We start from the raw sequence: 13,192 nt of genomic DNA on the forward strand, positions 1-13,192 counted from the left end.
GGGGTGGCAGAGGGGGAAAGGGAGGGGGGAAAGGAAGGAAGAGAAGGACAGAAGAAAGCCAGACAAGTGTATGCTTTATCCTTCTTAGCTCGATTTTCTCTTCAAAACTGACATGATTTCTAGGTACCAGAGGTCAGTCGAGAGTCATTAAGTTATCACACTTGAAGTCATCTATTCTGGTGGCAGCTCACAAATGCACAGCCCAAAACTGCCTGACAACTAGATCATTAAAAGTGACTAACAACTAGCTTCTGTGACCTATAAGATATAACAGTCAACATAAAGAGAAGAAAATTTATGGTCAGCCAACTCTCCTATTTCTATATTTACAAGTAGAAGCCAAGAGAGAAATTTTTATGAGTACCTATTTATATTTCATCTGCTTCTTAAGAACTGCTTACATGTTAATAAAGATTAAATTACAGTAATCTCACCAAGAAAATTTTGTTTAAAAAAATGAAATAAAGATTTTACTCACCAGAGACACAACTAATGTGAACAGCCAGGCATAAATAAAAAAATAGTCACCTCCAATTTTAATAATGTAAAGTAGAAGTGAAGACACAGGCAATAAAATACACTGAGTCACAATAAATTTCTTGATTGCATCTTTCATGAAGAACCCCAAAGTCTGAAAAAAGAGAACATCACCACAAGAACTGAGAAACTGGTTTTGCTTTCTTTTTTGAGTTTGAGTTTGAGTCTCACTCCATCACCCAGGCTGGAATGCAGTAGCACGCTTACGGTCACCCCAGCGTTGACTTGCTGGGCTCTGGCGATCCTTCTGCCTCAACCTTCCAAGTAGCTGGAACTTCAGGTGCATGTTACCTCGCCCGGTTTATTTTTGATTTATTATAGAGACAATGTTTCACCAAGTTGCCTGGGCTGGTCTCGAACTTGTGGGCTCAGACAATCCACTTGCCTCGCTTCCCAAAGTGCTGGGATTATAGGCTAAGCCACCGACCCCGGCCCAGTTTTGCTTTTCAAATAACTAATAAAGTGAATACAAAGGCTACATTATGGCCAGTCACACTGGTTCCACGCTTGAAATCCCAGCACTTAAAATGCTGAGGTGAGATGATTGCTTGAGCCCAGGAATTTGAGACCAGCTAAAACAGCATAGCAAGACCTTGTGTCTACAAAAATAAAATAAAACAAAATAAAAATTAGCTGGGCATGGTGGCACACACCTGTAGTCCCAGTTACTTGGGAGGCTTAGGCAGAAGGATTGCCTGAGCCCAGGAGGTCAAGGCAGCGATAAGACATGATTGTGCCACTGCACTCCAGCCTGGGCAATGGAAACAAACAACAACAAAAACAAAGGCTATATTATTAAAGAAATTTTAAATTAACATTCAGTGAAACTATATTATATGACACTAGACATCCTAAGACAGTAAGTAAATGTCTTGTATTTTACAGTCTAAAATAAGTTCAGCTGGGCATGATGGCTCACGCCTATAATTCCAGCACTTTGGGAGGCCGAGGTAAGAGGATTGCCTAAACCCATGGGTTCGAGACCAGCCTGGGCAACTTGGCGAGACCAGATCTCTACAACAAATCAAAAAATTAGCTGGGCGTGGTGGCGCATGCCTGTGGTTCCAGCTACTTGGAAGGCTAAGGCAGAAGGATTGCCTGAGCCGAGCAAGTCGAGGCTGCAGTGGCTGTGAGTGTACCACTGCACTCCAGCCTGGGCGACAGAGTGAGACTCCAACTCAATAATAATAATAATAAAATAAAATAAATTCATTTAAATGTTATTAGCAGAAAAATACTAGACATTAATGGTAAAAGGTTATAACAAAACTTTAAACTAAAATCTTTTCTATATTTGTAGTTCCTTTTTTCTCAATTAATTCAGGCTCTGAAATAGCAAATTATGTTTAAATTATTACCAATGCAGGACAAAAGCACAAAAGTTCTTCACATTTAAAAAATAACATTTGTATTCTCTATTATACCTGTTGATTGAAACCATGTTTTTCTTCTATCACAAAAGTATTATAAAGACTCCAAGGCAAGCCAGTCAATGCACTGAAAAGTGTAGCTAACAGCAGAAACACCAAGGACTGAGTGATCTAAGCACAAGGAAAAAAAAAAGCCAGTTTTTATGATGTAATAGAATTCATTCTTCAAATGAACTACTAGCAAACAAAACAAGTATTTGCTGAGTACGTACTAAACCCCAAGCAATGTGCTTGAATCCATGGGTAATACAAGGTCCAAAACATTGTCCCTGTCCTCAGAAAAAGCTTACTTTCAAGGGAAGTAGTAAAAGGGGAATAAAATATTCCTTGTTTATTGCACAAATACTATATGGAAGTTACTTTAAATCATAGACTAATCCTTAAGATGAAAAGAGATTTGGTCTCTGGTTTACCACAGGGAGGAAAGTCACCTGCTAACTAAAAGTACTCACACTTAACATACAAAAGACACTCTTAAAAAAAAATGCAAAAATAAAAATACTGGCCGGGCTCAGTGGCTCAGCCTGTAATCCCGTGCCTTTGGGAGGCTGAGGTGAGTGGATTGCCTGAGCCTGTGGGTTCAAGACCCGCCTGGGCAGTGAGACCTCATCTCTACAATAAATCAAAAAATCAGCCAGGCGTGGTAGCGCATGCCTGTAGTTCCAGCTACTTGGAAGGCTGAGGCGGAAGGATTGCCGAAGCTCAGCAGGTCGAGGTTGCGGTGGCCGGCAGTGGCCACTGCACTCCAGTCTGGGCGACAGAGTGAGACTCCAACTCAAAAAAAACCCCCCATAAAAAACCAACAAAAAAAATACTCACAATGGGTGATCATGTGATTGAGAAATAAACGGTTGTGATAAACCACTGAAATTCTGGGATTTGTTACAGTTACTAGCATTATCCTAATACAGCACGGGTATCCAGGGACTATGCAGACAGAGAAGCAAGTCTAATGATGGTAAAGTCAAAAAATTAACTTTAGTATAAAGCTTGCCAAGCAAAAAGAGAGACTGACAAATATATGCTAATGAATCACATACCTCATATTCTGGCCCAAAGCTAGCATAACCACATAACCATCCAGAAAGTCTCCAGAGATAAGGTATTCCTCCAAAGAGAAGAATAAGCTATAAAATAAAGCATACTTTGGTCACATTTGAATAATACAGAAACTATCATGTGAGAGAGCATGTTATAAAGAAAAAAGGACAAAATAATTTTCTCCCTAAAAAAAGAGTGACCTATCTCATTTAGGATAAGATACGCATTTAAATGAGTACAAACTATTGAGCTACTAAGTTTAAACAGTTAAACATGTTTGCCTGTAACCTATATATAGCTGAATTGTATGGTGTATGAATTAACTCCATAAAGCTGTTCTAAAGAAACAAACAACAACAACAAAAACTTTTGCCAAGAGACCAGAACAAAATCCCACAGCTAATGAGTATCACAAATAAAATCTGAATCACACTATATGGCTCCAAAATAGTCTGTTCTGTGAAAGAAAATAGTCCCCTTCAATCAGGACAAAGTATAGAAGTGGAAAGTCATGTCCACTCACTAAACTGGAGGACTGAATGGGATTATCTGTGCCTTCTCTGGATTAGAAAAAGGTAAGGGGCAAGTCAGGGTTTCATAGGAGTAGGCCCCTTCCTTTGTCTTGGGCAGATAAAGTGAACACAAACATTCACCAAATAACCAGGACATTAGGAACCAGGAAGCGGCTCAAAATTAGAAAGAAATGCATGCTTAAGAAACTCTACTGCCCAAAAGAGATACTGAGTTTATGAAACACATTTTGTCATGAAGAATCCACTTATTTTTTTCTCCCTATAAAAGGTCAGGAACACAATGATCAGGTTAGAAGTGCAATATTCCCACCAGCATGGACATGATTCCTTGTGGTTTGAGAGGTTTTGGCACTATTATATTTCACAGGTAATACTTCCAATCTACCTTCCATTTTTACATGTATCTATAAATAATGTATTGGCTTATATATGCCTTTTAAGAATGCTTGTAAATGACAGCACATTGCACGTATTCTACAATTTGCTTTTTACACTCTACATTTTTTAGATTCATCCATAGTGAACTTTAACTTTATTCAAAATTCTCAGCTTGTTCCCTAAAGCATTTATACCAAATTTCACTTCTACAAGCAGTACTAGAATGTTTGTTTTCCCACAATTTCATTCACATGTGATACTATCCACCTTTTAATTTTTTTTTTTAATTTGTGCTTGGTCCTCTTTATTTTATTTTATTTATTTATTTATTTTTAATTTATTTTTATTTTTTGAGTTGGAGTCTCTCTCTGTTGCCCAGACTGGAGTGCAGTGGCTGCTCCCGGTCACTGCAGCCTCGACCTGCTAGGCGCCGGCAATCCTTCCACCTCAGCCTTCCAAGTAGCCAGAATTACAGCCATGCGCTACCACACCCAGCTGATTTTTTTATTTATTGTAGAGATGAGGTCTCGCTGCCCAGGTGGGTCTTGAACCCGCAGGCTCAGGCAATCCACTCACCTCAGCCTCCCAAAGGCGCGGGATTACAGGTTGAGCCACCGAGCCTGGCTATTTTTTTTTTTATTTTATGCTTTGAATCAGCATCTCACTCTGTCACTCAGGCTGGAGTGCAGTGGTACTCTCACAGCCACCATAGCACCAACCTGCTGGGCTAAGACAATTCTTCTGCCTCAGCCTTCCAAGTAGCTAGAACTACAGGCATGTGCCACCATGTCCGGCTAATTTTTTGATTTATTACAGAGATTAGGTCTCACCATGTTGCCCAGGCTGATCTTGAACCCACGGGCTCAGGCAATCCTCTCACCTCTGCCTCCCAAAGTATTGTGATTATAGTTGTGAGCCACTGCACCCGGTATCTTTTAGATTTTTTTTTTTTTTTTTTTTTGAGTTGGAGTCTCACTCTGTCACCCCGACTGGAGTGCAGTGGCCGCTCCCAGCCACCGCAGCCTTGACCTGCTGGGCTCCGGCAATCCTTCTGCTGGGCTCCGGCAATCCTTTTGGAACTACAGGCACGCGCTACCACACCCGGCTAATTTTTTGATTTATTGTAGAGATGAGGTCTCGCTAAGTTGCCCTGGCGGGTCTCGAACCCGTAGGCTCAGGCAATCCACTCACCTCAGCCTCCCAAGGCGCAGGATTACAGGCTGAGCCACCAAGCCCGGCTCTCTTAGATTTTTATTAGTATGTTGGGTTGGTTTACTACTCTGGTTCTCAAATATGGTCTCTAGATAGCAGCAGCATCTGGAAATTTGTTAGAAATGCAAATTCTTAGGTCCTACCTCCAACAAGACAAGGTCTCACCCTGTCACCCAGGCTGGAGAGCAGTGGCATGACCATAACTCACTGTAACCTTGAACTCCTGGGCTAGCCCCAGCCTCTCTAGTAACTGGGACTACTGGGGTGCACCACCATGCTCAGCTTATTTTTTAACATTTTATACAGATGGGATCTCACTATGTTGCCCAGGCTGGTCTCAAACTCCTGATCTTCCTGCCTTAGCCTCCCAAAGTGTTTGGATGAGAGCTTGAGTCATCACACCCAGCCCCCAATAAATTGCTTTTTAAAGGTTCCCTTAACTCCATGTCCAGGTATTTCCACTTTCCTATCACAAACTTGATCTTAGATATAAAACTTGTTTTCCCAAAAGATATACTTTGGCACCATTGTCTAACATATGTTCTAGTTGTTGAGTAAATTGACCCGGGATGGCATTTCTTTCATCTTATTCCAAATACTAAAAAAATTTTAAAATTTAGGATTTATAATGCTTTTAGTGAAAGGCTAGAACTATTATTAAAAGTCTAGCTTTTCAGCCGGGCATCATGGCTCATGCCTGTAATCCCAGCACTTTGGGAGGCAGAGGTGAGAGGACTGTGTGAGCCCACGGGTTTGAGACCAGCCTGGGCAACATGGCGAGACCTTATTACAATAAATCAAAAAATTACCTGGGTATCCAGTTACTTAGAAGGCTGAAGAGGAAGGACTGCCTGAACCCAGCAGGTCGAGGCTGCAGTGGCCTGAACGTGCTACTAAAAAACGTGCTACTCCAGCCTGGGTGACAGAGACTCCAACTCAAAAAAAAAAAAAAAAGTCCAGCTTTTAAGTAAGTATCAAAGGTAGTTTTAATAAGAACTTTGAATGATCTGTAAATGCATCTGAAAACCGATGTTCCAAACCTTGTTTTGTTTCCTTTGGGGACTGAAAAACGAAGTCCAGTGAACTGTGAAGTTGATCTATGTTGATAACGTCACTGAGCATGCTCCTGTGGTTGTTCTATGCCAAGAATTCATGACCCCAGCAAAAACAATTCCAGTGCTTTGAAATACAGGATTTCACTACAGTCTTAAAAATAGGCAGGCAGGAAGATAGTCATCTCTATTTTAGAGATGAGGCAACTGAAACTCAGAGAGGTTAAAGTAACTTGTCCAAGAAACCCAATGATTAAGTAATTGCTATGTGTTGTTGCTGTATGTTGAGCATTGTACACTGCGTCCTTCATTTACACTCTCTTAGTCCTTGCCACAAACATCTAAGGTATAGTCTAATATCTATCCACTTCTCATTGAAAGATGAAAAATATGGCCAGGTGTGGTGGCTCATGCCTGTAATCCCAGTGCTTTGGGAGGTGGAGGTGAGAGGATTGCCTGAGTCCGGGGGTTTGAGACCAGCCTGGGCAACTTGGCAAGACCTCGTCCCTAAAATAAATAAAAAATTAGCCTGGCGTGGTTGTGCACACCTGTAGTTCCACCTAATTGGAAGGCAGAGGGAGAAGGATCACCTGTGCCCAGCAGGTTGAGGCTGCAGTGCCCATAAGCATGACACTGCACTCTAACCTGGACGACAGAGTGAGACTCAATTCAGACCAAAAAAAAGAGGCACAAAAAGGTGAAACTGCTCATACAGAAACATAATTAGAGTAGCAACAATTTAAACTTTTCTCTTCTGCCCTATTCTCCTCCCGGCATTTCATTTCTTGAGTGGGCTCTTTACTGACATCTGTAAGATATCAGAGAGTCTTTCTCAGAGAGGCTGGACATTTTCTGCCTGAGTGTTGTGTCATATTTGTGTGAACAGAACACACATAATGGGTCACACAAGGACTCTGTTTAGATTCTCATAGGCAGAAAGTACCAAGGCAAAAATAAAATAAAATAAAATAAAAATTCTAAGTTAGACCTCTCACTTGTTCTTTTCTTTCTTTCGTTCTTTCTTTCTTTTTTTTTTTTTGAGTTAGAGTCTTACTCTGTTGCCCAGGTTGGAGTGCAGTGGCATGCTCACAGCCACTGCAGCCTCGACTGCTGGGCTCAGGCAATCCTTCCACCTCAGCCTTCCAAGTAACTGGAACTATAGGCATGTGCCACCATGCCCAGCTTATTTTTTTTTTTATTTACTTATTGTAGAGATGAGGTCTCACCAAGTTGCCCAGGCTGCCTCCCCATGGTTTCAGGCAATCCACTCACCTCTGTCTCTCAAAATGCTGGGACTATAGGCATAATCCATAACCACGTCTGGCCCCAATTTTTTTTTTTAAGACAAGGTCTCATTCTGTCACCTAGGCTGGAGTCAAGTGGCTTGATCATAGCTCACTACAGCTTCAAACTCCTGGTTCAAGCAATCCTCTCACCTCAGCCCCCAGAGTAGCTGGAACTACAGGTACCCACCACCATTCCTGGCTTCTTCAATGTAATTTTAAAGATTTGTAAGAGCAGAATTTGAAACCCAGTTCTCCTACTTATTAGCATTTCCTTTAGCCTTGGACAAGTTCCTTAATTTCTCTAAGCCTTGGCTTCCTCATCCACAAAAAGATATTAATAATGCCTATCCTTTCTACTTCATTGCGGTAAACATCAATCAAAACAACAAATATAAAAACTATATTTGAAGTAAAAATCACGATGACTATTATGATTCCCAGCATTAGCTGGTCAGTACTGCTTCTCATTTGAGCCAGGGTATTTTACAAAGCTCTCACTCTATATATGTATTCTGCCCAACTTTCCTGGCACTATTTACTAGTGACAACCAAGGAGACTGAAAATGCTTTTCCTATCATCCTATCATGGCCCTATAGGGAGTAAGTCAAAGAACTCCCCAGGAAGTAAACATCAGATAGGAAAGAGAACAATGTCTAAATTCACCACTTCTACTTCCATCTCTCTCTAAAGGTTGATCTCCTACCTGTGGCCCATCCCTAACAGAAGAAATGCTCAGCTACATTAACGAAAGTCATATATAATCTACAAGAATGCTTCCTTTCTGGCTTGGTTAGAAGGCATCAAATTTTCATATTAATATTATATAACTAAACCAGCCTTGGATTAGCAAAAAATTTATTTTAAAACTCAATATTAAAAAGACTAACTACTAGCAATAGTTGTATATCCCAAAAGCCGATGAGATTTTGTTTCTCAAATCATTTATTAATTTTTCTAAACATGAAGATTTAACTCTTCCAGAAGTTTTGTCATTTCTATCATCTTGAGTAAACGAAAGCAATTTCTAATAACTTGGATCTAACCACACTAGTCTTATTATTCCATTCTTGTCAAGGAAAATTTTGTGACTAGTTAGGCAGTTTTGTCATCATTTAACAAAGCTACATACAGCCAATTTACCTTCTTTAATTCATGAAACAATTATGGTAGCCAATCACAATTGTTTTCAAATTAGATGTCATTCTCTTAATGGTACTGATAGATCTATTATAAAAGAGGATGACAAGAATAGTAATAGCCAACACTTATGGAGCACTTACAATGGACAATGCAATGGTTTTTTTTTGAGTTGGATCCTCACTCTGTCGCCCAGGCTGGAGTGCAGTGGCATGATCACGGCCACCGCAGCCTCGACCTGCTGGGCTCAGGCGATCCTTCCACCTCAGTCTTCCAAGTAGCTGGAACTACACGCATGCGCTACCACACCTGGCTAATACTGGGATTTATTGTAGAGATGAGGTCTTGCCAAGTTTCCCAGGCTTGTCTTGAACCTGTGGGCTCAGGCAATCCTCTCACCTCAGCCTCCCAAAGTGTTGGGATTATAGGTGTGAGCAACCACACCCAGCTACCACGCAGTGTTCTAAAGCATCTTACATACATATCTCATGTAATCCTCTCAACAGCACTATGAATAAGAAACTTTTATTACCATGCCACTTTTATGGATGAGAAAACTGAGGCACAGAAATGCTGAGTGATTTGCTTGACATCATACAGCTGGTGTGGTAGAGCTGAGATTCAAACTCAAGCCACTTGAACTCAGAGTCTGCTCGACCTTAACACCATGTACTTTCAATTATTCTTGGAGATGGAAAAAAAATCTTACTCTTTTTATGTATAAAGCATAAAGATAATGCATACATATGGTACTGAAAGAGAAACACAATACTGTGATAAAATTTCATAGAGGGTGAAATTAGGAAAAAAAAATTTTTCGAAATGGCTACAGGAGAAGAGGGAAGGGACACCACAAAATATGTTTTAAAAAACACTGCTCTACACTGCCCAGCATCTCTTTTAGCATTAGAGTAAGATAGGTCTTTTGTTTTACTAAGTAAAAATGGCCTGTCATTCATGGTTTCATTCAATAAATAGGAACTATGTGCTTATTACATGCCAGGCACTAGGTATAAAATGATGAACAAGACCTTAATGTACCCTTTCTTTAAGGAATTACCAATCTACCAACTAAACAGGCAAATTCAACACAATGTGATAAGCTCTCTGACAGGAATAATGATAGGATGCTACCTTATCCTGACTTGACAGGGAGAGAGTTTCAAACTGTTGTTTAGAAGAGGTGACATCTCAGCTGGATCCTAAAGGAAGAGGATGTTTTTCTCACCTGGCCGCAAGGTGACAGTTATCATATTCTCCAATTTTCAACTGACTAAGAAGTAATATTTCTGCCTCTTTTGTTCCACAGTTGTTACTATCAATATCAAAGGTTAAAAAACCATTCTGGGACTTGCAGGTGTGGTATCTTCTTTTGTGTCACAAAAATACAAAAATGAAGACAACGCTACAAAGTATTAAACAATTTAAGAGACTGTCTCCTGAAGAAGCAAATTACTCACTGTGCCTTCAATCTCTGAATAGAGTCCTGACCAGAAGCTGAAAGTACTTTTATCCAGTTGATACAGTCGAGATTTCTCAAATGTTTCAGAATCCATAATCTGTCCTAACTCTGGCGGTACATGAGTTGTTGTTTTATATATCCTTCTCTGAAATATTTTGAAGAAAACACATTAATGAAAGTCAACTGTTTATTACAATAGTCATTTATGATCAAACACCGAATAGTTTATAGCATTAACTTGTCACTTACTCCTGTTGAATTTTCTCTTTTCTTTTTTTTTTTTTAGAAACGGTCTTGCTCTGTCACCCAGGCTGGAGTGCAATGGCAAAATAACAGCTCATCGCAGTCCTGAAATCCTGGGCTCAAACAATCCTCTCGCCTCAGCCTCCCAAGTAGCTGGAACTACAGGCACATACCTGTAGTTTTTTTGTAGAGAGAGATAGAGGTCTCACTATGTTGCCCAGGCTGGTAACTCCCGGCTTCAAGCAATCCTCCCATCTCCCATCCTCCTCAAGTGCTGGGATTACAGGTGTAAGCCATTGCGTCTGGCCTGAACTTTCTTTATATGCACACAAATATTTCACTTGATCAAGTATACTGACCACTGAAACAACTGATGAAGGGAAGTAAAAGCAGAACCTGAGCCAAAGGCCAGGCATGGTGGCGTATACCCATAATCCCAGCACCTTAGAGGCTGGGGCAAGGATAGCTTGAAGCCAGGAGTTACCAGCCTGGGCAACATAGCAAGACCCCCATCTCCATAATAAATCAGAAAATTAGCTGGGCACGGTTGCACATGCCTGTAGTTCCAGCTACTTGGATGGTTGAGGCGGAAGGATCACCTGAGCCCAGGCTGTGGTGGCCGTGAGTGTGCCACTGCACTCTCTAGCCCGGATGACAGAGCGAGACTTTAACGCAAAAAAAAAAAAAAAAAGAATCTGAGCCTAGTTGACTAGCTAAAATTAAAATCAGGGTAGTAATCACATTTCAATTTGCATATGTAAACCAAAGTTGTAACATTACAACTTTGTAACATGTACTACTCTTCCTAGGTATCACATAAATCCTATAACACAGAAAACACATTCATGAAAAGGAGAAGCAAACATGTTAACCATGAATACTAACAGATATTGAAGCTGGTCATTACATTTGGTCCTAGAAGCCAAGTTAAGTGAAATTTGAAGAGTGTCAGAGAGAAACACATCAGGTCTTCAAGAAAGCCCAACTTTCTCATTATACCAGATTCTAAAAGTTTAGAAACGATCTTGCTCTGTCACCCATCATGAAATATAATACAAGAAACATATACCAAACAATATGATGGACCACATCTTCTACAATGGGTTTACAATAAATGTCTTCTCTATATGTGGTTGTGTGCCAATAAAAACCAGGGGCATTAAAGACAGATGTGTAATACCTTACCTCCCCACTCCCACCAATTCAGATACCACATAGTGTGTTTACTTCATGCAAAAGGTCTTCTGTAGGCCAGCAAGATTCTGTGTGAACGAAGGTCTCCAGAGAGTTATGTCAGAGTACCTAGCTATACAGCTTAACACTTATCTTTGAATACACTGGACTAAAAGAAGAGATGGAGACATAACTTAGACATTGACAGACACAGAAAAATCAAAACTTTCTGTTTAAAGATTCATGCAGAATGTAAAATGAGAGAAGAAATTTGCAGAGGAAAAACAGTTCCAGCAGTGAAAAAAAGAAAAATGTTCATAACCGTCATCACTAACATAATTCAGTGACAACACAGAAAAGTGTAAGTAAAGCAAACCAGCAGTGAAAGACTGCAATGAAACTGTCAATTCAAACCAATATTATTTAAAAGTTCAGATCTCTATTCCATCAAGCTGTTAATGATGGTCATCTCTAGGCAAGTTCCTTACTGTTCATTTTTTAAATAAAAATAATGAAGATGATTTTATGTAAAACAATACATACTATTTTTGAGCAAAAACAACATGTGCACTCCAAGGGGAAAAAGAGGGCAGGTGCTTGGAAGGATTGCAAAGTCCTATGGTTGTGCGAGATGACCAAAATGTTATGGGGAAGTTGTGTTTCTAAAATTTCAGCATCTTCCTTTTGAGGACGTATACCAAAGATAAATGAGGCTAAGTCTGGGCCCAAGGATTCTAAAGAAGCTGTGGGACAGGCACAAGAGCTCAAGCCTGACGAGGCAGCACTCCCTTTCTTCAGGCCCCAAAGGGCTTAGGACCCACGAAAACATTACAGAAAATTTCCCTGAGGCACTAAGATCCTCTCAAAACCATACCCCGCCATCGGACCAAGTTAAAAGGCTCAGTAGGGACCACAGGGTCGAGATCGGTGCTGGGACCGGAGCAATCATCGAGGGACTCAGGGTCGAGGCCGACCTAAGGGCTGCTGGGTGTTGGGGTCAGGTAGGCCCTGTCTAGACTCACCTGCCGCTGTGCTAGGAAGGTCTCCCAAAGATACACCGTCCAGGAGAAGAGCAGCACGGCCCCGAAGATACGCTTGTCGGCCGGCATCTCCCACATCGCGTCCAGCGATGCCCACATCCCCATGGCCACCCGGTTCCGCCAGCTCCTTCAGCGTGCTCCAGTGCCACCCCGACAACCGTCCCCTCAGAGCTTCCCCGCGGGGTCACAGCGAAATCCGTCCCTTCCGAGAGCCTCTACACCGACACCCGCCGGCATGCCACCGTCTTCGCGCAGCTGACGGTGTCACATCAACACTCTTCCTCCTGCCGACTCCGCCGGTGACTTCCTAGTTTCTGCTGCAAAAAATTCAGCCCCACCTTCCTCACTTCCGGCCCGAAGAGGGCGGGAGCCCAGACGCTGAGTTCCGGACCTTGCTGGTCTGCATGCTCCAATATACATCCCACATCTCTCCACGCTTCGTTCCTGCTCACGGTTTTAGCTTTCCTCCTGGGCTCGCTTGCGCTTTCTAACCTCCAGAGCCGCAATTCCATTTTCCCCTGACTGGACTGCAGCACCTACCATACTTTCGCGGCCGGGACAAGCCCACTGGTAGTTGCGGTTTAGCTAAAACTGATAGAGTGGGTCACCCCTCCTTGCCTTCAGGCAGCTGGGAGGGATGGGACAGCAGCCGACTTCTCAGACTCCA

At 41.6% G+C, this 13,192-nt stretch overlaps 1 protein-coding gene across 2 annotated transcripts in view; it reads right to left on the bottom strand.

Moving 5' to 3' along the window:
- ZMPSTE24 (zinc metallopeptidase STE24) overlaps window positions 1-12,850 on the bottom strand; it is a 46,687-nt gene extending 33,837 nt beyond the window's left edge. Inside the window, exons 1-5 of one of the 2 annotated variants that reach the window (XM_008065503.1) lie at window positions 12,508-12,850; window positions 10,068-10,214; window positions 3,008-3,094; window positions 1,962-2,078; window positions 479-631 (exon numbers count right to left, since the gene is read on the bottom strand). In XM_008065503.1, the coding sequence (XP_008063694.1) occupies window positions 479-631; window positions 1,962-2,078; window positions 3,008-3,094; window positions 10,068-10,214; window positions 12,508-12,630 (627 nt within the window). In that variant the 5' untranslated portion in view covers window positions 12,631-12,850. The remainder of the gene's footprint in view (window positions 1-478; window positions 632-1,961; window positions 2,079-3,007; window positions 3,095-10,067; window positions 10,215-12,507) is intronic. The other variant, XM_008065504.2, reaches the window with a different exon arrangement.
- Window positions 12,851-13,192: the final 342 nt, after the last annotated feature.

This window comes from Carlito syrichta, unplaced genomic scaffold (genome assembly GCF_000164805.1).
Source record: "Carlito syrichta isolate Samal-C Ts95f unplaced genomic scaffold, Tarsius_syrichta-2.0.1 Scaffold308579, whole genome shotgun sequence".
Taxonomy (NCBI): domain Eukaryota; kingdom Metazoa; phylum Chordata; class Mammalia; order Primates; family Tarsiidae; genus Carlito; species Carlito syrichta.